Genomic DNA, 24,535 nt, shown 5'->3' with positions numbered 1-24,535 from the left:
AGAATTCAGAACAGAAAAATATTCTAATGATGAAGTTAATCCTTGAATAACTTGAGATGAGAATTATAGACAACTTTTCTGAAAGACTCAAATACTGCCTAGATTATTTCTTAAATCTACCAAACAGAAGTAATTAGAGAATCATTCAAGCACTTACGTTGTGCATCAGAGAAGCAGCTAGGTAAGAGTATGTGGGAGAACAGAGGAGGATACTTCCAGTGAAGGAAATAATAGCATCATATCTACTCACAAAGGTAAATACAGGCAAAGCAATAACAAAAACTAGACTTTACAGCCTTTCCGATTCTCTAATTCTAGTTTGGAGCTTCCTCCTTTTCCCCCTTTTATAAGTAAGTTAAATGCCCTGAGGTAGGGCTGCTCCCATAGTGCTCTACCCTTCTCAGGGAAATCCAGCCCCTCCCACATCCCATCCTGAGTGGCCATTTCTGATTTTTTCAAGTTCCTTCTGCTGAAATCCTAATGGATTGACGTTATCCCTCTCACTGGATGCATCTTAACCAGGACTCTGTGACTAACCAAGGATGAGACGGAATATTGCTCTTTAGCTGTCGGAGAGATACATATGGCGGGGCTTTCGTATGAGCGACATCTATGAACTTCACCTACAAGGAATCATCTTCAATATCTTGTCATCTGGAAACCGGAAACTAATCAAGGAAAAAAAAAACATTCCATCAAAGAGAGACAGTCTCCATCTTTCTGTCTGGGGATTTATGAAAGGAACAATGATTGCTCATTGGAACTATCATTAGAAGTCAAAGTCAAGGACTGCTCAAAATCAAGTCGTGAAATAGTTTTATTTTTAGAACCTAACACAGCTTTCAGTTCATTCCTTTCCTGGGTGGCTTGTTCCTTTGATCTGATATGCTCTCTTCAGTTTCTTCCTATCCTCACACCTTACCTATCCAGTAGTTTAGAAGGATGCCAATGCTATCATCTATGTTAAGGTTGACATCACTAATAATAATCTAATATGTCACTTTCTAAGAGATATTTGCATTTTAAATAGAGAGAACACTTTTTTTTTTTTCAATTTAGAAGAAGGAAGGGGCGCCTGGGTGGCGCAGTCGGTTAAGCGTCCGACTTCAGCCAGGTCACGATCTCGCGGTCTCTGAGTTCGAGCCCCGTGTCAGGCTCTGGGCTGATGGCTCAGAGCCTGGAGCCTGTTTCCAATTCTGTGTCTCCCTCTCTCTCTGCCCCTCCCCCGTTCATGCTCTGTCTCTCTCTGTCCCAAAAATAAATAAAAAAAACAAAACAAAACAAAAAAAAAGTTGAAAAAAAAAGAAGAAGGATGTTCAGCACTGGAATTGCTGAGATCGGCTCGAGGCTGGAGAACAAAAGTCTCTTCTCAAAAACTCTCAAAGCAGGTTTATTTTGATACTAGTCTTGACACGTTATTTAAATCAGAGGCTGCAGATTGGCACACATGGGCCAAATTTGGGCCGTGTACATCTCCCTTAGCCAGCACAGAATTTTAACTAAATCCAAGCCCAAACCTAACATTTTAAAATTTGAATTTCCTTGGGGCGCCTGGGTGGCTCAGTCAGTTCAGTGACCGACTTCGGCTCAGGTCAGCCTCATGATTTCAAGGTTCGAGTCAGGCTCCGGGCTCTGTGCTGACAGCTCTGGGGCCTGCTTCGGATTCTGTGTCTGTCTCCCTCTTTCTCTGCCCCTCCCCAACTGATGCTCTGTGTCTCTCTCTGAAAAATAAATAAGCATTAAAAAAATTTAAAATTCAAATTCCCAGCTTCTCTTGGAAAAAAAAAAAGAAGGAAAAGAAAAGAGCGTGTTTATAAAAACTGTCTTTAAATTTCCACAAGGCAACAGTCGTTTGGAACAAAACAGTCCTACCCCTCTAAACAGGCCATGAACTTTCCTGTTTGCCATAATACACGTCACACCCTTGTTCCCATACAAATACTGAGGTCAACTGTCACTTACTATTCATCATCGAGCACCATGTTGCTTATAGTAGAAAAACATCAGTTTTCGTGGGATTTCCAAAAGTAGAAAAACAAGGGACAGAGAGGGCCACTTGACTTTTCCCATATTCAGGCCTACTTTACCCATTTAGACTCATTTGCAGGTCTCTGCAGACATTTGAGTTTGAGATTTTTAACTTAAGTAATTTAACATGCCTAGCCACATTCGACCAAAAAAAAAAAAAAAAAAGCGGCGGAGGGGGGGTGTTGAGAAATAAACATACTGGATAGAAAAAAGTGTAAGAAAAGAAGAGGTGAGAGAGTCATGTTATATATAGCAAAAATACGAATGTATATTTCTAATATTTATGCTCTCCCCTCCCCCCCACTGGAAAAAGAAAAAGAAGCCGTAAAAATGCTACAGAAGTGCAGAGGTGAAGGCAAGTGCTCCTTGTGGGAGGGGAGCCTGGAAGAAGGACTCACAAAGTAATTCTTGAGCCAAGCCTTAAAGGATAAGAGGGATTTTTCTTGGCAGAGAGAGTTTTATTACTTCATGATGAAGCCTGGGAATAAATATTAGAACTTTGACTTATTCTTTCCCATTTGCATTTTTTTTTCTTATGGCATTCATTACAATTACAAAAGTCCTCACACAAAAGGGGCAGGATACCGTGGACACATTAACACCCAACAACATTGTGTTAATCAGTAACACCCAACAGAATCACTTCAATTAGAATTTCAAGCTAACAAACTTGTAGGGTGTAGAAAGAGTCCCTTGGGTGGGTCCTGGCATTGCTTGCTTCTCCCTCCGTGACTTTACTCAGGATGAAACTTCTCTGAGTCTTGGCTTCCTCGTCTATCAGTTGGAGATGGAAAAATTCCATCTTGCCTGTCTTGCAGAGCTGCTGTGGGAGGTTAAAGGAAAGTATATGAAAATCCATTTCCACCTGCGACGTGTTCTTAAAGCACGAGGTGTGACCCTGAAGAGCGTCCAGCATAGCAATGGACGCACAGAAAGTACACGAGATTTGTTTTTTTAAATAAACTTTTTGTTTTGGGATACGTGAAAATTTATAGAAAATTTGCAAAGAGAGTACAGAGTATTCCCATATACCCCTCAACTGGTTTCAGTTTTCTGCTAACGTTTTCATCTTACGTTACTGTGGCACATTTGTCAAAAGTAAGAAACCAACATGGGTGCCTTACTATGAACTAAACCCCAGATTAATTTAGATTTCCGCTGATGCCCCTTTTCTCTTCAGGATCCCTCCCAGGAACCCATACTGACTTAGTCATTGTGTCTCTTTAGTCTCCTCTGGTCTTTGACAGTTACTCAGTCTTCCATTGTTTTTCATAACCTTGACAGTTTTGAGGAGTATTAATCGGGTATTTTGTAGAATTTTCCCCAATCTGGGTTAGTCTGTTGTGATTAGACTGGGATTGTGGATTTTTGGAGAGAGCACATAGAGGTGACGCTCTCTTTCCTCACATCATGTCAGGGGTGTCTGGTATCCACACATCACTGGTAATGTTCACCTTGGTCACCCAAATATGGTGTTGTCCACCAGCCGTCTCCCATTGTAAGTTACCATTTTTTCCTTTCTGTACTCTATCTCTGAGCCACTGAGTCCAGCCCTCCCTCACAAGAGTGGAGGAAGGGAAAAATTCCACTCCTGCATAGGGGTGGGGTGTGTCTATGTATATTCTTTGTAATTCTTAAGGAAACTTACTATTTTTTAAATCATCAAATAACAGAAACAATACTGATTGATGTGAGGTTCATTTTTTATTTCCTGCACACTTAACCTCTGGTAAGAATGCTAAGATTAGACTTTTAAGCCAACTGGCAGATAATGGGTGAGGTCATGAAGAGTTACCAAAGACCTACAAAATCCACAAACTAGAAAATAAGCCATTTTATGCCTGAGAGTTAATTATAATTCTGGCCACGTCAGGGCCAAAGAGCCAGAGCTTTCTCCTGTGGTAACCCATACTCTTGGGTTACCGGTAGATGTCACTATTGAGTAACAGCCATGCAGTTTCCAGCTTACCGGGCTTTTGTCTAAACAGTAAACTGGATGTACATCAAGGAAGCAATGTGCTCTACCCACTATTTTAATTATGCCATAGAAAGATATTTTTAAATTTTAATAATAAAATGTATTTGGTTTCTTAAAACCAAAGATACAATGGTGTCTGGGTGTTTCTACAGGAATTCTAAAGTCTGAAGTCTGTCTTTGTGGAAACCATCCCTCTCTTTGTTTATACTCAGATATCCACCTCTATTGTCACAATGGCCAACAATGTAAAGAATGAGCATAGCAGAGATATTTTCGCAAACTAATATGCTTTGTATTTTATCCACAAAGGTCATTACCTGTTGTTAGCTAGAACTGATGTAAATCAGGGAGGGGTATACCACGTATGAGCTGATGTTGTTTAATAAGGACTTTGGGATTATTAACGTGTCTTCCCTACAGAGCCACCCCTATGGTACTTCCATGCATATGTCCCTGCTAAACTGTATTGTCAGGAAAGACTCAGAGATGGGGAGGGAAAAAAGGAAAGAAAGAAGGGGGAGGGCATAGCGTAGAACCTGATTAGAGGAAAGAGAATAGATGCACAGAAGCTGGCTTTGGGGGGCTTTAGCCTCAAATTTCCTGAGTTCAGGATAAATGTGCAGTTCTACAACATCCCCAGTATTCAGTTTTCCTTAATTTAATGTATCAAAGTAGCAAACATTATTGCCATTGGAAAACTGTTTTGGGCTACCATTTTGTGGGTATTTTATATAGCATACTGAATTGAATTTTACATAGCATCAAAGTTGGGGTACCTTCTGATGATTTTATTTATATGGAAAACTTGGTCAGAATCTGTCTTCTCTTTTGAAAGAAATTGTGGAAACCATAACAGATTGCATATTGAATAATCAGTTCTAAAAAAGAAAGCTCACTTTAATTTTTATATAGCAATTTATCTTAAAAAGGCAGACCTTTTTTTGTAGGTTTGAATGTGTTGGATTATTTGTTACTAAGTGAATTCTAAGATGGTAGGAAAGAAAGTTCACTAAAATAATAGTTTCAATCGCTTCTGTTTATTGAGCAGTTACTATATACTTGGCGCTGTGGTAAATATTTTATATATATTATCTCATTTAATCTTTAGAATAACACTATGGGAAGATCTTATTATCTCCATATTACAGTTAAGCAAATTGAGTTTTAGATAGGCTAAGTAAATTACTTATCCAAGATGAGAAAACCAGTTAAGAGGCGAAGCCCAGAATCTGCCTGCCGTAAACCATAATGGTCCTTCCTCCCTATAGGAGGTATTTCTATGTCTAAATCAAATTCAGATCAATCCTATCTTGGTGACAGCAAGTCATTATGCTATATCTTATACTTCTCTTTACCTTTATTATACATCAACCTTTAATCCAAATAACTCTGGAAAATATCTAGACCAAAACCAAAACCAAACTAACACCAAAACCAAAAACAACGAAAAACCTTTTCTCGTTAATGTAAAAAAAGAAAGGCAATTGGATTTTCAGTACATTATTCTTCGTCATGACCCCTAAAAGGGTCTTGATCTTTGCACGGTCCTTGGCAAACTAATCGTGCACTGAAATTCATCTTCAAAGGGTAAGCCAGCCTTTTATTGTAGGTTTGAACATGCTGCATTTTTTGTTACTTAATGAATTCTAAGACGGCAGAAGAGAAATTCTGCAGAATCTGTCTAGGGAAAAGAAATGGTTCAAAACTGATGGCTTAGATTAATTTATCACATCAGAAAGCTTGACATCAGGTTGCTCTGTCATTATCCAGCACTGGTTAGTGCAACAGAATTGTTTCAAAGGCCTCACTCAGGGTGTAACTTTTTATATAAGAACAGGAAAAAGAAAAGTTAATTCCTGGCAAAATGATGCATCTTTTCACCTATATACCTGCTGAGGTTTGTTGAATCCTCGACAAGCTTACCTCATATAGTTTCAGCTAACATGTTACAGCAGGGCATTTCCGGATACTGGCCTGATTGGCTACTGGCAATCATGTTCTCAGTTTCATTACAAAATTGTGCCATTTTGGGTGGGGGGGCAAGAAAACAATAGGATGATCAGATCCCTCATTTTACATTGTTATTTGTCCAAGGTCAAGCACCAATTTAACAGCTAAAGTGAGCCCAGAACTGGGTGTTCCTGATTTCGACCCCCGCGAAGTTTCTGCCTCTCCCTTTTCTGCTTCTTTACAGACAAAAATGAAGGTTAGGAACATCAGTCAAAAACCGGATGTTTATTCTCTGTCTCTTCTGTTGAACTCAAAGGCTCCTGTGAATCAAGGAAGCAGGTCTTTCCTTTCTTCACTACACCATAATTATTTGTTTTCTAAGCAACACTCGGGATCAAATAAGACTTACAACACTTTTGGGTCCAAAGCAGGTGGTAAGTGAAGACTTAAAATTTAACGGTAAGTACATTATATATAATTTCTGATTAGGCATGATGGCAATGAAAGAAACAATAGCCATAAATGTAAAAACAAAAGATGAAGAAAAATAATTAAACTAGCAGGGAGTTTATAGCAAACATAGACCTCGGGGTTCTATTGGCCTCATGCCATTTTCAATGCACCTATAACTAAACCAAGTCAGCTCCCATGTCAAAGTGTTAGGAGTGGAGACACTGGGATGCTAATCATTTTCTAACAGGAAAGTCAGACAAGGTTGGGCTACAATCTAATTTGCGCATGAATACCTTAGAAGAAAAACTACTGAAGGTCCTGTGTCTGCTTTGCTGTCTCTCCACCACTAGGAGGCCTCTAGGATAAAGAAACAAATCCTTAACATTCGGGAAAATCACATTGTAACACAAGCACTACTATTAATTCAAGATCTACCCCTAACTGGAGTAAGTAAGTTGATTGATCCATTTCACCTCAGGCAAGTGGTCAGATGACAGAGAATAGCCTTATTAGGCAAAGGCAAAGCTTTGGTAAGTGGACTGTGAGAGAGAGCTGATATCTGGGTCTTGGTCTTGTCAAGATTCTGACTCTGAATTTGAACCCAGGTCTTTGGCTTCCTAGTTAGTGTTACAGCTGGACACTGTGGGTTTTGATTTTGATAGTTTTAAGCTGGCTCTGATTCCTCTTGAAAAAGATACGTATATTTTTTTAAGGCAGCGGGGTGGTGTACCTTATATATTCTTTCTTAAACCACTAACATGGGCTTTTTATTTCAATATTTTGGCTCAAAGCATCTCGAAGATGATATGGAGCTCATGCTAAATGGGTAAAAAGTTGTTTTTAAAGAAATGTCCTTTGGAACAGTCTATTAATATATTTTAAATAAACTTGTTTTGTTTTTTAAAAAGCAGACTGAGGTTTGAGCCAATGACCACCTTGAGGAAAGCAGCACAAATCTAAGTCCCTGAGAAAGAGAAGGGTTTTTTTTTTGTTTTTTTTTTTGTTTTTAATCGGATACCAGGGAGGAAGGATTATTACAGCTCCTCTGTAATAACACAGAGGGATTAATACAATGCCATGATCACCCCCAAGAATGAATACCAGTAAGACAATGGATGAAAGTTGAAATGCTCAAGCAATGCAGAGAAGAGACTTAAGTTTCTAAGAACAGCCTGAAAAAAAGAGGTGCTATAGGGTTCAAAAAAAGTTTAGGTGGGGAGGAAGGGGCAAAGGAAAGGATGTCCAGGAAAAGGGACCCAATTGGCAATGACAGATGGCTGTAGTTAGTAAGGAGGTAGCAATGTCCCCAGCAGGGAGTTCTAGAATTAGGAGGCCCAATATTTCTTAGGTGAATTGTTTTGCCTTGCTGAAATGGAACCCTCCTCTCTGGTCCTCCTTGAAGCCCTTCAAAACACTGCCACCTAGAGGAGTTAAAGAGGGGGTTTTGTTTCGTTTTGTTTTGTTTTGTTGTTTTACCACTTGGGGTTACAGGGAATCCTGGGGAGAGACAGGTGTGAGACCCACAGCTTTAGCAAGAAGAGGCTAGAGTTACCCTAAGCAATTTGCAGAAATGTAGCGGCCTCACTGGATATGACTTTGCGCTATTACAGAAGCGTTCAACAGAAAGTTGACCCCAGAACACCACAAGGGAAGAGAAAAGAATCTAGTAGAACTTCACACCAGATCTGGATTGCTTTCTACATCGTTCCTGACATATAGATACGCTCTTTGATGTACATTTATTGTGTTACGGTTCACGAATTTTTGAAACGCATGTTCCATTCAGGGACAAATCCTACCCTTCCTTACTCTGTTCTGAAATATGTTCTTTTTAAGCAGCTTTATCCAGTGGGTTAGATCTAGTTATTTTGTGTTTCAGAGCACTCGTTCAGTTGATAATTGCCTTATACTTCTATTGAACAATTTAAGTATATAATTACTCCAGGTTATTTGAGGTAGATTAGGAAATACAGATAAGCCAAAAGAAAAACATCTCTCGGTCTTACCACATTTTAATTTTACTAATTTATAAATAACTGCATGTTTATTTTTTTTTTAATTTTTTTTCCAACATTTATTTATTTTTTGGGACAGAGAGAGACAGAGCATGAACAGGGGAGGGGCAGAGAGAGAGGGAGACACAGAATCGGAAACAGGCTCCAGGCTCCGAGCCATCAGCCCAGAGCCCGACGCGGGGCTCGAACTCACGGACCGCGAGATCGTGACCTGGCCGAAGTCGGACGCCTAACCGACTGCGCCACCCAGGCGCCCCAATAACTGCATGTTTAAATTACACAGTAAAAACTTTACCAGCACCAACCAAGGAGTGGGCTGACTTGATTAATATATTTGTGGGTATCTAAGGATTTCACATTCTGGGCTTTTAGCTGTTGTTGAATGGAAATGGATCCGAAGGACATCCTGTGCCTTAAAAAAAACAGAGTAATGTAGTCCTTTTTGATGATGTGATGATGTTGTGCCAATTATGATATCGAGTATTTTTTTACCAAGTGCTTATTCAGCACTGTTCTGAGAGAGGGGTCCCCCACCCTAAGTAGCATGAGATGGATGAAAACATGACACCTGACACTGGACAGATGAGCTGACAGCAGTTTATTGGCCACACATACTCACAGCCTGGGAAGGGTGGGTCCTGTACAGAAGGCAGGGCCACACTTGGGAGGCGCTGCGGGAGCAGACTGAACCAGCAGGGGTAGTGGGAGGCAAGGTTTGTAGTAATGAGAGGAGGAAGTGCCCCCTCGGTTCCCACAGTAGGATGGGATTGACTTGTTTGAATAATTGTGTGGGCTGGAAGGGAATAAAACCCATCAGGCTCAGACCTGGATGAGGTGTAGCTGACGTGGCAAACGGGGAAGCTAGTCAGGTGAGCACATTTCCTTCTGCGGGGCGTGGGGGGGGGGGTGTCTGTCTGGCAAGAGTACAGGACTCACAGCTAGGCCTCTGGGGCCTTCTGAGGTTCAAAGATGCCAAGGCAGCCCATGAAATTTTAGGCCCGACGAGGTAAGCACCTGCTATGTGTTTAGCAGGATGAGTAAGGCGGCTCTTAAAGAGCTAACAATCAAGTTTGGAATACACATCCACAACCAAATAATTACAATGCATTGTTGTAAGCTCTATGGAAGAGGTATCCATCGATTAGAAGTATCGGGGAAGGACTGGCTAATTGCTTGGGGCACTTGGAAAAGGCATCATATCAAACAGCAGTTTTGTTTGTTTTTTTCTTAAGTTTATTTATTCAGTTTTCGAGAGAAAGGGAGAGAGAGAGAGAGAGAGCACGCACATACAAGCAGCAGAGGGACACAGAGAAGGAGAGACAGAATCCCAAGCAGGCTCTGCACCATCAGAGCGGAGCCCAAGGCAGGGCTTGAACCCACGAACTGTGAGATCAAGACTTGAGCTGAGATCAAGAGTCGGACACTCAACCGACTGCGCCACCTACGTGCACCTCAAACATCAGTTATTATACCGGGTTGTTACTATAGAAGCTGACAGAGGGCTGGGAAACAGCTTCTCATTTCCCTGCACAGAGTGAATGTCCCTTTGACTGCTAATGTTTCCAAGTGGACATGTCTTTTTCATGGCATACTAATCCCCATGTGGTAACAATTGAGCCACTAGACCCATATTTTCCCATCCCTCACCAGACATGGCAAGTACCCTGTGTCTGTGCCTTCAAGGTAGAAGACACAGACGTGCTATTTATCCCTCTCTCCCTGGAAACAAAGCAAAACAAACAAAAACCAAAACAGAACAGTTGTCTTCTCTCTCTCTGTCTTGGTCTGTCCCTGCCTCTGTTCATCTCCTCCCCCATCCCCGTCTGTTTCACGTCTCCTCCTCCCTTTCCTCCTCCTTCCCTCCCCCAGCTTCTTCCTCTCTCTCCTCCTCCTTGCTCCCTGCTGTTATCACCCCCACCCCCTCTTCTAGTGTCTGTCTGCTGAAATGGTTGATGCTGTATACTGCTCTTAATTCTCTTTTTTGTTCTTGTATCTTCTGCTTCTTGTCACCTAGCCCATGCTTTTTAGCTTTTAACCCACAAAGACATTGATATTTGGAAGCCATACGTAGCCAAAGAGCATTCTCTTTTCATCCACACATGCGCTCTAGTTGGCAAGTCAACCAAACACAACGTTTGACAGCTCAACTCAATGCTAACTGCTGGAGGTCAGTTCCCGTCTTTTCTCCCGACCCCGTTAGTACAGGCTTGGTGTTGCGGCCGTATCGGTCACAAAATAGTAATATTTAATTAATATTTCAACATGTTTCCATCCAGTTTGTGGTAGTAAACTTACCATCTCTGATGGGCGCCAATAAATAGTGTTTCTCTTCCCCAGATGCAATCTGGACAAATTGAGAGGAAAAAATGGCAGATGGAGATCAAAATATCATGGTTATTACTGACAGAGGCTAATGTAGAAGACGTAGCTTAGTGAGGGGCAAACGGGCCTGCTAACCGGGCCCCAGGGTTTGGCAGATTTACTGGCTCTCTCAGGTGTGGCCTCTGGACAGTCCTGCCCTGTAATGGGAGATTCACCCCAAGAGAAGGGCAGAGTTATCCTAGTGCTCAAACGGGGTTCCCCCTGGAGCCTCCAATTACCCCAGCTGCTCAGATGTGTGGAGAGAGACCAGGTGCATTTAAGAAAAATTTCTCCTGAGGAAAACCAGAGAATTGGGAAAAAGCATTTCTCCTCTACCATTTCACAATGGCTGTAATATGAAATTATGTACTTCAGAAAAACCAGTGTTTGTTAACCCCTCTTAGTATTATAACACTAAATTAACTGTTTAAGTTTTAGATCATTCTATTAGTATATTCAGTATTTGCAGTGCATCTTAGTTTGGTGAAGGGAGGACTTACAATTTTAAAATACTGTTGAAACACATCTTTGTGAATTGTCTCAGGAGTTATGACTGATTGGTAGCAAATATTATTACAAAAAAATTCTTATCTCTTTTTATAGAACTCATTATACCTATCTTTCTACAGTCTGGGAAAATTAAAAAAAATTGTAAAACATAGTCATAACACTGAAAAAGCCTGAGATGATTTTTGACATGAAAAGAAAAAAGAATTTAAAAGTAGCAAAAGCACGACACTGATTCAATATTAAACATAATTATGCACTACTTTAAAATGCTTCCTGGGTCATTTAGCAATATATATATATAGTGTATTATGGACATTTTCCAAATTTGATGGCCTAATGTGAAATATTTGCTATATTAAATGCAATTTAACACTTCACGTTTTTTTGCCTCTTATGAATAAGTTATTGATTTAAAATTTGTATGCTGCTTTAATTCATGAAAGAGTAATATGGAGAAATGATAGGGCACTTTACATTGCCAAAATAGTTTGCAAACTTTAAATGAATAATGCAGACAGCACCCCTGGGAACAGGCCATGGGCTCTATGCACCTTATTTCCACGAGAGTTTCTGGGGAATAGAGTCACACAAATCACTGTATTCAGAAATTGTAACGTAACTGCGCATACACAGTTTCTACAGGGAGAAGGGGGCCTTGAGTCTATCAAACGCATGACAGAAAGCTCATAGAAAATGAAATGGGCACCCGTCCTAGAGTAGGAGCTTAGGGCAGCTATGGTAAATGTATGCATAAACATGTTCGCCAGAGAAAGGGCATTCCAAAAGCAACACATGATCTCACTCAGAGACTACTTGAAATGGAGACCAGAAAACCCAGGAGCTCACTGGTCCTGTGAGATTTTTTTCCCTCATTATAAGATGCACACAATGCAGTAAAATACGGAAGCGACACCCATGTAAATTTGTCTTTAGAAGAGATTCCCGAAGGGAAAGGGTAGCTCAGGAATGAACAAAGCAAGGAAATGGCAAAAAGGACGAACTACCACGGTCTCCAATGACCTGTTTTACACCCTGTGTCCTGAGAACTCATGAGTTCTGCATCTCGTAAGGTATTTCACTGCATGTGTGGAGGAGCAAATGATATATTCTGATGGAGAACTGATAAGCTCTAGGCCAGGAGCAGTTAAAAGAAAAGTCCCTCTTCTCCGGGCTCTATTTGGAGCCTCACTTGTATTATTATCCGCTGCTGCTCCTTCACACCTCATACCTTCCTGCATCTCATTCTTGCTGGCCCGTGTTCAGACACGCTTCTTGTGGCAGTCATTTTATAATGCTGAGAATTTGTCTTTTTTAATTCCTCAAAGTTACGACTTTAAGGGGGGGGGGGGTGGTATTTCGTAAGCTATTTTTCACGGCGGTTCCTGTTTCTCTTGCCAGATTTTAAGAAGGGTCCATCTGCCTTCGCCAATGCACGCTATAGACGATGAATGTCCCCGGTAGCCACCCTTTGCTAGAGAAAGAATTCTCCCCTGGTGCTGTTCTGTCCTCTCTGCTCTGCTTAGTGCCTCCTCGCTCTGTGTCTAATCCACTTTCCTGGGGGTGCTGGCCCCCGGGGTGCTGCAAGAGAGCAGGTAGTTTCAATAGTCTAGCGGGCATGTAGCCCTTGCCAGTAACAGGGACTTAAACAGCTGGGGCTTATTGGTCTCACCCAGAAGATGTCTGAGGATAACACAGCAGCTTAGTGCAAATACGTCGGATCTAGACTCTTGGAGCCATTTTACTCTACTGTTCTTAGTGTGTTGACTTTTGTCATCATGCACGTCACTTCCTAGCCGAGGAACGGCTTCTGTGATTCCAGTGCCATCCCATAAGTTTTCTAGGCTGGGAGAAACAGCTAGGGGACACGAAGGCGCCTGTACCTCCCCTCTCTCATCTCATTGGCCAGCACTGTCACGTGACCACTCAAGCTTCCAGGTGAGGCCAGGGAATGGAGATTTTAGCTGCTTCTAGTGGAGAGAAAGCTATAAAAGAACAGGGGATGGAAATGGACATTGTGTCAGCCACACTGTGGTTTTTATAACAAACGTGGAAGAGGTCCCTTTCCGACCTCTCCCCAATGGTCAGAAGTGATTGAGCCCATGCCGTTTCCTATGTTCCACGATCATACTCTTCCCCTAATTTTTCATAGCACACCCTGTTAGTTTAAAAATCAAATATGCGGGGCGCCTGGGTGGCTCAGTCGGTTAAGCATCCAACTTCGGCTTAGCTGGTGATCTCCCAGCTCATGAGTTCGAGCCCCAGTCTGTGCTGACAGCTCAGAGCCTGGAGCCTGTCTCCCTCTCTCTCTCTGCCCCTCCCTCCTTGTGCTCTCTCTCTCTCTTTCTCAAAAAAATAAAAACACTAAAAAATTAAAAAAAATAGAAATCAGATATGCACTCTGTAGGCTGCACTGGAACAAGGATAATAATCACAACGATATTGATGTGTTCACTAATTGCCTCAGTTAATGTTCAGTTATTGAGTATTTATCTTTAACTGCTGAGCGCTGGGATACAAAGCCGTGTTTCCTGTCATTGAGCGTATGTCTTATCTACACAGTGCTTGATCGATTAGGATTAGCTTTTAGCTACTAAAAGAAGATTCGAGCAACAGTGATTTACACCATACTAAGAACCTGTAATTTACTCTTAAAATATTCAAAAGGAGGTGTAATTCAAAAGGATGATGTCTCTGTGATTCCCCACATTGTTGTAAGAAGGCTGCTACAGCTCCGAACATCTCATCCTTCAAGAATGTGTCCAAGACAGCCATTCTCTTCTATCAGAGGACACAGTCTTCCCTGGAGGCTTCCTCAGCAGACTTACTGGGTAGAAGGGTCATACAGTCACCGCCAGGATTAAGGGCGGCTGGAATGGAGGTGCTTACCTAATGAACAAGGAGAAGGAGTTGGGAATTAATCCCGAGTAGCGAACCAAGTGCGTTGTCATGGATGCTTTACAGCTTTCTACATGCTTTTTATATTCATGATTTCATCTTATGACTCGATGGGACTACAGTCCAAACATACTAGAAACTCAAACCTGGAATCAGAGGTCCAAGCAGTATCTGGTATGTGGGAACTTCTGGCTGGGAAGTAATTTAAAGATCCTTTGAAGGTGCAAATTTAATACAAGGGTTTTAAAGATATTATAATGCATTTTGCCTATAAAGTATATATACAAGAACCCAAGGAGTGATTTGGAAGATTTTATAGTTTGGGAAGATAATTACACAGTGGGATGAGAAGAGAAATCAGGATACATGGGTTCTAGCCTCAGCTTTTGGTAACACACCGGAAGGATGCTGAGCCTCTGCTTCGTCATCTGTAAAAAGTACTTGAACAAAATTAGGTGACTCCTAGGATCTTCTCAAATACATGAATACTTCTATAATCATGATGCTAGAAGTCATGAGTTAGAAGAATGTTAGAAACCATCTATTACAATGTCTTTTCACAAATGAGAGAACTCAGGCTCAGAAAGGTTACCATTTGTCCAGATTCATTCATCTAAGTTCGAACTTTGAGTCCTAGTATATGACATACTATACTTCCACAAATAATTGATATTACATCCTAATAGAGTTTTTAAAGATTCGGCCTCTTCCTCTATCTTCTTTTTCCTTTTGGGCAGACTCTTTTCAATAGCAATGTACTCTATTTAATAGAATGCAGATAATGAGATACTTTAAAGCCCACCTTTTCACTGCAAGGTCTTGGGCAAAGTTCTTGACCTCTCTGTAAAATAATAGCTACACCTCCTTCATAGTTTTTTTTTTTTTTCTGCTTTTTTTGAGGACTAAAGAAATCTACTAAGAAAAGTTAGTGTCGTGATTGACACAGCAAGAATGTAATCCCAGCCATCCATCTCAGTGCTTAAAACTCCTCCAGGCTTCAGAAATGTCCTGGACCAATTTCCCCAGTAGGTTGTGTGGAGGGTGAGTCCAAATCTTGTGACTATAATTTGATCTTTATACAGTTCTATCTTTTGCCTTTACATTCTATAGATCTGAAGTCTCTGGGTAATAGCCAAGGGCGTAACTGGAAGCCAAACCCATCATTTGGGCCATCGCGGAGCTCAGTAACCAGTGATTTGTTTGAGACCATTCAAATCACTTGAATCAGGGTTCTGAATCTGGGCTTCATGCATGGACCACAGGGGAACAGGGAATTACCTGACATTTCACTGAAACAGGTTTTTTTTTTTTTAACCTCAGCACTATTTATTCATGTTTTGGGCCAGGTAATTCTGAAGGGCTGACCTGTGCTTTGTAGGGTTTAGCAGCATCCCTGGCCTCTACCCACTAGACCCCAGTAGCGCCTCTCTCCTCCTGATAATCCAAACATCTCCAGACCTTGCCAAGTGTCCCTGGGGTGTGTGTGGGGGGGGGGGAGGGGGGTGGTGGTAATCTCCCTTCTCCCCCTTGAGAACCACTGAGATAAAGTTTAATACGTGTATTTTTTTTTTCCTGAAAGGCTTATCAGTCTCACCATATTCTGAAAAAGTCCTGTTATGACCTCAAAAAGGTTGGAACCAGTTACCCAAATCCTTTCAATATGATAACGAGAGAGCACATATCTCCAGCTGTAGTTGTGGGGAAAATGTACACCATTATGGCTAACTAAAATGATGCAGTTTGAAAATTTACTATGAAATATTATACATACCTACCCATTTGTAACTTTCAACTACTTTGAAAAAGCACTTCACAGACTGTATCTGGGGAAGTATCTGCTTCCAACACTGCTATTCCCAGATGGCGGGATTCTTAAAATACTGTCTTCCGCAGAGGCTCCCACAGTCCTCTACTGAATGTAGCTCTAAACTTCCAAAGGGGTAAACGCCCGATGACAAGCATAACAAGAAATCTGATGGTGGTATTGATCATAAGAATGATTGGATGGAGAGATGGAAGGGAAGGGAAGGGAAGGGAAGGGAAGGGAAGGGAAGGGAAGGGAAGGGAAGGGAAGGGAAGGGAAGGGAAGGAGGGGGAGAAGGGAGGGAGAGCGAGCCAGAGAGAATACAATGCCTTGAAGGAGGCTCCCAAAGAAGGTTTCCCGGGGCAGAGGCTCGCGCTGGAAGTCGCCCCCCACCCCGCTCCGCCGCGCCTTCTCCCTGCCTTGTCTGGAAAGACTCTTTGCCAGGCAGAATCCCCCAGCCTTGCGCTTCCCGCTCTGATGTCTCAGGCTCGCGTCCACACTGGCCTTGTTCACCCTTTCCAAAGTGACCACATCCCAAGAGTCTCCTCAAAGCTCCAAAGGGTCCCTTTACCCAGTTTTAAGGCCCCCCCTTCTCCACCTCCGGCAGGAAACGGGAGTTTAAACCTCAACCCCCAAAGGCAACCAGGGAACGTGTCTGGTCTTCCGTGGCGCCTCCGGAGCACCGAGAAAACCAGCAACTTTGTCCCCTACTCCTGGGTCTGTGTGCCTCCACGCCCTCCCCATTTGCAGGAGTCGCCACGAGGGGAGGGCGGGGGGGAGGTGGGCGCGGGCTGGGGGAGGCGCGGGAGTGGCCCCCGGGGCGGGCGGGGTCTCGCGAGTTCCCCGCCGGCAGCGCCGCGTCCGCGTTGCGCCGGCCGTGGGTCTCCGGGCGCGAGGGGAGGGGACAGGAGAAAGAGGAGGGCCGGGCCGCCGAGGGGAGGAGGCGGTGCGTGCCTCGCCTGCCAAAGGGAGCCCTGTTCCTCTGCGTGCGAGCACGGGCTCCCCGCGCGTGGCCACCGCGCACCGCCCCAGCCGCCGCCGGAGAGCGCGGGCAGCAGGGGGGGGCTCCGCGGCCGGCGGCGCAGCCCTGCCTTCGGGAGACCCTCCACCTCCGGCCGGACGCCGCTCTCCGCCCCGAGGCGGGCCCGGGGTGGCTGCGGCTGCCGGGGACCGCGGCGGGGAGGGAGGACGCTCTTCTGTGCCGTGGATGTTCCGCCCGCGGAAGACAGCAAGTTGTGCGCGCGCCCCGGCCGCCGCCCGCCGTCCGCCCGCCGTGTGAGTAGGGAGCGCCGGCCGCCCGGCGCCGCGGGCTCCGCTCTCTCCCCGCGCCCCCTCGTCCCCGGCCGCCGGAGTCGGGCTGCTCCGGGCGCCGGACTTCCTGAGCCCCGCGGCGCGGTCGGCGTCCGCTGTCGGCGGCCGCCTCCGGGGGGTGCTGCCTGCCCGTGCTTTTCCCCTCCCTTGGCGCGGGCCGGCTGCAAGATGCCCCTCTCCTCCTTCGGGGCTCGGGGGTCATCGGGTGTCGTCCAGGCTGGGGTGGGTGGGTGGCGGGGTGGGTGAGGCCACTGCAGGGGGCCGCCTGTGGGCTCGTCTTGGCCTCCCCTCGGGGCGCCTCGCCTCAGCTCCAGAAGAGGGCCCTCCTGTCCCCAGGCAGCCCCCCCCCCCCCCCCCCCCCCCGCCACTCGTCGCCCCCAGCCTCAGGGCCCGGGCAGACCAAGTTCAGCCGCTGACGCTGACGCTGACCGCAATTGACAAGATTAACAACAACAAAAAAAAAGTAGTTGAAGTTCCCCGGGAGTGACACACGACTGGAAATGGGGTGGCGTGTGGAGAGGAAGCGGTAGGGGTGGGGGCTGGCTGAAGGGGAGAGGTGAGGGAGAGGGGATTTGCTGTGGACCCTGAAGGCTGGAGTTAAGGGTTCTGGGAATGGAACTGTAGGGCGCATGGGCTCTGTGCTTCTGTATTCCCTTCTTTATGGAAAGTGTGGGAAACCGTTCAAGAACTCCTTTTGAAAGGAAGGGAGGGGTGGAAAGTCAATGCGCGTGGAACTCTTTGAATGGCTGGGGTTCCATGTAGAAGACTGGGAAGTATGGATTACTTTTCAGATTAGACAGTGACAATCATTCAGTGGGAGAGACGGTCCCAGCCGTTGTGTCGGAACCAGTGAATCAGAAGGAAGTCACACACAGGCTTTCTTTCATTTACACTAGGAGAAAGAAGGTGGTTAAGACTGAAGGGATTCACAAATACTACAGACTGAGTACAGGGCGTGCCTAATAGTTGCATCCAGTCTGTGTGCCTAGACAGTCTGTAATATTTGTTGAGTTTATAGTGCTCTGCAATTGTGAAAATTATCCTAATAATTTTGTTCGGGCTCATGCAGAGTTAATGCACCTAAAGGGACACGGAAAAGTTGCTCCAAATTATAAGCATGAACTTGCAAGCCAGATAAACAAACCATGGTATGGTTCACTTTATTTTAATATTTGGAATTATGTTTACTGCCAGTAAAAATGCTACATTACTTTTACTGCGAGTATGTGAAATGAATTCACTGGCTTGGCAAATAGAAGCCATGGATTTCTTTAAGTAAATAGCTGTCACAGTTAATTTGGGAGCATTTATAGGAGATAAAGACATGAAAAAGCTTTGAGCTAGTTTGACAAAACTTGAATTTTAGAAGCGTTTATAGAGAGAATCAGTTCTTCCCACTTTTTGCAGTGTTGAGCCAAGTTTGAATGTTTATTAACTAAGGGTTGTAGACCAACTGAGCTGGTGTTATCACTTCCCTGAAAACATTTAACTTTTAATGTTTCTTATTGTTTTGCCAGGGACCATCATCCTTACTACAGAGGATGGGAAGTTGATGGCCAGTAAGACTGAAGATTCACTGTGTTGCTAGACGTGTTACAGAACGTGGATTGCCTGCCATTCCCTGGTGGTCTCCAGAGTAGTCACACAGTCCCAGAGTAGTTACTTTGGGCCCTCGCTGCCCTACCTGTTGAAAAGATGGCATCCAGCCTGACTTGTACTGGGGTGATCTGGGCTTTGCTCTCCTTTCTTTGTGCTGCCACCTCCTGTGTGGGGTTCTTTATGCCTTACTGGCTCTGGGGATCACAGCTGGGCAAGCCGGTGTCCTTCGGTACTTTCCGGAGATGCTCCTACCCTGTGCATGATGAAAGCCGGCAGATGATGGTGATGGTGGAGGAATGTGGGCGCTATGCCTCCTTCCAGGGCATCCCCAGTGCAGAATGGAGGATCTGTACCGTCGTGACAGGCCTGGGTTGTGGCCTCCTCCTCTTGGTGGCCCTCACTGCCCTCATGGGTTGCTGTGTGTCAGAGCTCATCTCCAGGACAGTGGGAAGAGTGGCCGGAGGAATTCAGTTTCTGGGAGGTAAGTGACTTGTTAAATTTGACTCATTTCCCGGAATCCCAAAGCAATATTGAAAATCGTGCTGCAGTTGTCTACTGAAGTCCTGATAATTGGCACATGGAATGCTCTGGAGAAATAGGCGTGGGATGGCTTTGGTGATAGACTGCCGAAGTCAAAGATTTTTATTGGAATGGCTTTCCACCTTTGAGAGCTCTGAATTTCTGTACATCCTTAGACATATATACATCATTGGCCCACTAAGTGCAACCTATATGAGGCAGTAACATCGGGATTGTTTATAATGTAGTAGGGGAGACCGTTCAGGTTTCATAACTTCCTGCTTTTCTTGTTCAACAGTCAACAATTAGATTCTCTGTGTCTTACTGGCATCTTCAGGTCTTTAGAGATGAAGACGTCATAGAAAAATAGAAAAGTTTTTGATTCAACATTGTTGTCATGAGCCTTCAATACTCTTTGGTGGGTGTAAAACTGACCCTTGCTCAATCTTAAACTGTATTTCTAAATAAATGATTACTGCTTTACATGAGAGATCAGTTTAACGTGAACAACTCTGGATTCCACTATGCTACGGATACAGCTATAGGCTTAATTATCTCACTAGGATTTAACTTCGTGGGATGCTCTTGCTGTGAAGAAAAAAAAAAATAGCAAATGCTGTTTGCTTGTCCAAAATGGACTGCATAGTCTCACTAACACCAGAAAAAGGTTTGATTTTTACTTGGGTTTCCTCCAGCAAGTATTACTTCAATATTTCTGGTCATATGGTTTTAATTATACTTTATATATTTTCCACTGCGCTTTTCACCTCCATTCTTCAAACTGACGGGCTGAACTTGTCTGATTTATAGTCCGTCCTGGTAAAATATGACAACCTGTAGATAGTACAGAATGAAGGGAAATAGGAAGCCAGGAAAATGTATAGAAAATATTTGTAACTTCATTACAAAGTAAAAGTCTGTTACTTTCCCATTTGGTGCTTTCTTATAATCTTTTGTGAAGAATCCAGAAGAAGAAGGAAAAAAAAATGGGTAGTTCTGAGATAGAATCTGCATGTTGAAGAAACCCCGACAGATTATTGCAAGTTGTTTGATATTACACTTTGAAGTCACATTTTGAAAGAGAAAGTTCTCAAGCTAAAAATGCAAGGGGCAAACAAGGTTTGCGTTTTGAAGCAAATGACAGAGTTGTTTGCAGTTCTTTATTCCCCTACTGGAGGTAACTTTGTTCTCATCTGTTTCCCCCCCCCCCCCCCCGTTGTTCTGCATCTCCTTCTGCCCTGGGAGGCAGTTTGGGAGGCTTAGCTGTTTTTTCCTTTAGTGCTTCAGTTCTCAACATCAAGCGGAAGTCTTACACGTGATACATACAGATATTCATATAGTAATACCGTAAAACGACGAGAAAGTTGTTGAAAGTTGAGATAGAAGTCCTGAATTTGAAAACTTTTTGATACTACAGATTTCAAAGATAGAGTTAATGCCAGGAGTATTTAATTTTTTTTTTTTTCTTGAAGAATAAACTTGATTTGCTGTTTGTGTTTCACTTGGCTCAGGAAAAATGCTTTGGCAGCTTCTTTTTCTCCTCTTATATGTCTTACTGGCATCTTCAGGTCTTTAGAGTTGAAGACTTCCCAGAAAAGTAGAAAAGTTTTTGATTCAACATTGTTGTCATGAGCCCTCAATACTCTTCGGTGGGTGTAAAACTGACCTTTGCACAATCTTAAACTGTATTTCTAAATAAATGATTACTGCTTTACACGAGAGATCAGTTTAACATGAACAACTCTGGATTCCACTATGCTACAGATACAGCTATAGGCTTAATTAGTAAATTAGTAAAGTAAATATTACTTTTCAGTTTGCCTTCATTTTAGGGCAGGGACTGCAATTATTTCTGGGAGAACAGGAAAATGCTTACAAAGACAGATCAGTTTTTATTGATCAGCTTTAACTGTATAATGAAGGAAGGCAACAGGAAGTAAATCTGAGACCCATGATTTATGCTTCCCTCTCTAAGTTCCATATAGATTTTTTGGAATGATATAGAGCTACATGTTCTATTTTACAGAAAACTCCAGGGGAAAGATCATTGGAGAAGTTATGTGTATTTTTAAAAGGACCTTCCTCTCTCCCCACACTTTGTACATGCTTTTCATGAACTCTGCATGGCAAGAGTTACTGACATTAAGCTAAGGATATAGTTCGCAGTTGGTACTCTCGTTTCTCATATATATTTCTCATATCTGGCAAAAAAATAATTATGAATGTAAAACCTAAAAGAGTTTTTTTTCTGATTCAAACCTCTTGAGGGCACAAGTAAATACATCCCATTACTCAAGATAACAGTGCGTTTAGAATTACAAAACAGCTTGAGGGATGGAAAAGGTTTTGAAAACTGCATGAATCGGGGCGCCTGGGTGGCGCAGTCGGTTAAGCGTCCGACTTCAGCCAGGTCACGATCTCGCGGTCCCTGAGTTCGAGCCCCGCGTCGGTCTCTGGGCCGATGGCTCAGAGCCTGGAGCCTGTTTCCGATTCTGTGTCTCCCTCTCTCTCTGCCCCTCCCCCGTTCATGCTCTGTCTCTCTCTGTCCCAAAAATAAATAAACGTTCAAAAAAAGAAAATTTAAAAAAAAAAAGTTCAAAACTTTAAAAAAAAAAGAAAACTGCATGAATCACTATCACTTAATATTCGGCTAGTTGGGGAAAAAAAAAAGCTTCAAAAAGAATTTTTCCTGTTACTCATTCCATCATTGTTTGGGGCTTTATTCATAAAAACCTGAGTGGCAAGTAATTTTGTTTTATGAAAGTTTTCACGAAATAGGTTTCATAAAGACTGCCAGACCCCAAGCCAATGGGCTCTTTCAATTCCATAGACGGCCGCGCTTCAGAAATAGAGTCAGCATCCAGGGTACTCTGCTATAAGGCGGACTCTCTTACTGAAAATGATTCACCCAGAAGGGTTATGTTTAGCTAAAGTTAGGGTTGCTCCAAAAACAACAGGAAGCGGGAGAATGGCAAAGTACAGACGCGTCCTGCTTCACCCTGCCTGCTGTGTCTGGAGTTCGCACATATGGTGTAACATCAGGCAGTAAAACCCCTGCAGTACTTTGGAACTCGTTAAAGGACAAAGTGTCAACCTTAATTTTGAGTTGTCTTGCTACTTGGTTAGAGGTTCAAATGTCACCTGTCAGCTGGCAGAGCAACACAAGATCAGACTGTTGCGTAGACATTTGCCCCCTATAGGAGGAGGACGTCAAGGAATCAATGTATTGTGCTTTTCTTTTTTTTTTTTTTTTTCCTTTTTCTTTTTGGGACAGAGAGGGACAGAGCACGAACGGGGGAGGGGCAGAGAGAGAGGGAGACACAGAACCGGAAGCAGGCTCCAGGCTCTGAGCCATCAGCCCAGAGCCCGACGTGGGGCTCGAACTCAGGGACCGCGAGATCGTGACCTGGCTGAAGTCGGACGCTTAACCGACTGCGCCACCCAGGCGCCCCTCAACCGACGTTTTAAATGTTAGTATCACACTTTTTGATACATGTGTCAGGAAAATACCTTATTGACGCGCTCTGTGAATAGAAGCATGGGGGAACATTGTAAAGACATGTTAGGTGTGCCTGTAAGATTCTGTAACAGGTGATTGTGAATGTCGGGATCTGAGTGTGTTGATTTTGTCTTCGGAAATTGCTGCTGCCGTACCGAAGGGGCACTGAAGGGAGTCCCAAATTTATATCAGGCCACATTTAGCTTGAATGTACGTCACATATGTGTGTAAAGTGGGTATAGAGTGCTCCTCAGTAGCAAGCAGCGACCTTTCCAGTTTGGCAGGTGTTCTTTTCTAAGAAGCCAGGGAGATCATCTTCTTAGCTAATTGATAGTTAAGTGCTGCTGAAGACAGTAATGATGACGAAGTATTTCTGTGAGTGTCCCTTTCTCTGTGTGCGGAAAGCACCATTGCCTTTCCGGAGCCTCTTCACGATAGGGTTCCACCTGGACCTGTCTGTCACCCTTTAGGTTGAGGGCTTGCGACTCTCCTTCCCTTGCTCCACTTTGAACCTGACTTGTCTTACGATATGCCACATCATGCCTTCCTTTCTTTAGGGCTATCTGTCTAGTGACAGCTAAGGAATAAGATAAATGATGAGTGTTGGCATATTAATGGGCATGGTGACTTTTTAGTGACAGTCTTCACTGAAAGAAGCTGCTCTGATTTTAAGAAATCCAGAGACTTGTTAGCCCAGCTCAGGGAGCAGGCAGGACTCTTAGCTGTCCTTTAAGTTACACCTTGTGGATTGCTAACTACTGTACTCCTCCATTCAGCACCCCCAACTAACACTGTAAAGTCCCGGTGAGGTGTCTTGAGTTCTGAGTCTACAGTTCTCAAACTTGACCATGCATCAGGATCAGCCAGGGCTTTTAAAATACGGGGGCGTCTGGATGGCTCAGTCAGTTAAGCATCCGACTTCAGCTCAGGTCATGATCTCACGGTTCGTGGGTTTGAGCCCCGCGTCGGGCTCTGTGCTGACAGCTCAGAGCCTGGAGCCCATTTCGGATTCTGTGTTTCCCTCACTCTCTGACCCTCCCCCGTTCATGCTCTGTCTCTCTCTATCTCAAAAATCAATAAACGTTTAAAAAAATTTTTTTAAATACATATCGCTGGGGCCCGCCCAGGAGTTCCTGATTTGGGTAGGTTTGGTGGGGAGCCTGATACTTTACATTTCTATCCGGTTTCCAGATGATGCTGGTTCTGAGCCTATATCTTGAGAACCCTGTTCTAAGTTAACCATTTCGTACTTTAGAAAAATGTGAATTCTGGTAGATGCTTGACTCACAGAACTTAGTTAATGTTTAGTTATGTTATAATCTGATATAAACCTCTCAAATTGGGCTATGGAAAGATACTACCTCTGCAGCGTGGTATTGGCCAAGGACATTCTTGTTGTACCTGTCTGTGTTTTTGTCACAGAAAATTGTTTTCCTGAGGTTCTCTCTTGATGCATACACATGTGATAATTACAATATGTCCATTACATAATATGTACATATATTATATATTCATTTATTTACCATTGCCATATGCCAAGATTTTATAGATGGAGAACTCAAAGTAAGAACTCAATACACCCTCTGTAGTTTTCCTGCCGTAGATTCTCAGTA

General features: G+C 43.5%; 1 protein-coding gene across 2 annotated transcripts in view; it reads left to right on the top strand.

Moving 5' to 3' along the window:
- The first annotated feature begins 16,929 nt into the window (after window positions 1-16,929).
- Window positions 16,930-24,535, top strand: part of LHFPL6 (LHFPL tetraspan subfamily member 6) — a 251,789-nt gene continuing 244,183 nt past the window's right edge. The window contains exons 1-2 of one of the 2 annotated variants that reach the window (XM_040448289.1): window positions 16,930-17,269; window positions 18,823-19,385. In XM_040448289.1, coding sequence (XP_040304223.1) covers window positions 19,001-19,385 — 385 coding nt within the window. In that variant the 5' untranslated portion in view covers window positions 16,930-17,269; window positions 18,823-19,000. The remainder of the gene's footprint in view (window positions 17,270-18,822; window positions 19,386-24,535) is intronic. The other variant, XM_040448288.1, reaches the window with a different exon arrangement.

Source organism: Herpailurus yagouaroundi, unplaced genomic scaffold (genome assembly GCF_014898765.1).
Source record: "Herpailurus yagouaroundi ecotype Mexico unplaced genomic scaffold, PumYag 197, whole genome shotgun sequence".
NCBI lineage: Eukaryota > Metazoa > Chordata > Mammalia > Carnivora > Felidae > Herpailurus > Herpailurus yagouaroundi.
Note: the sequence above shows the minus strand (reverse complement) of the source record. Positions and strands in the feature narration are given on the sequence as shown.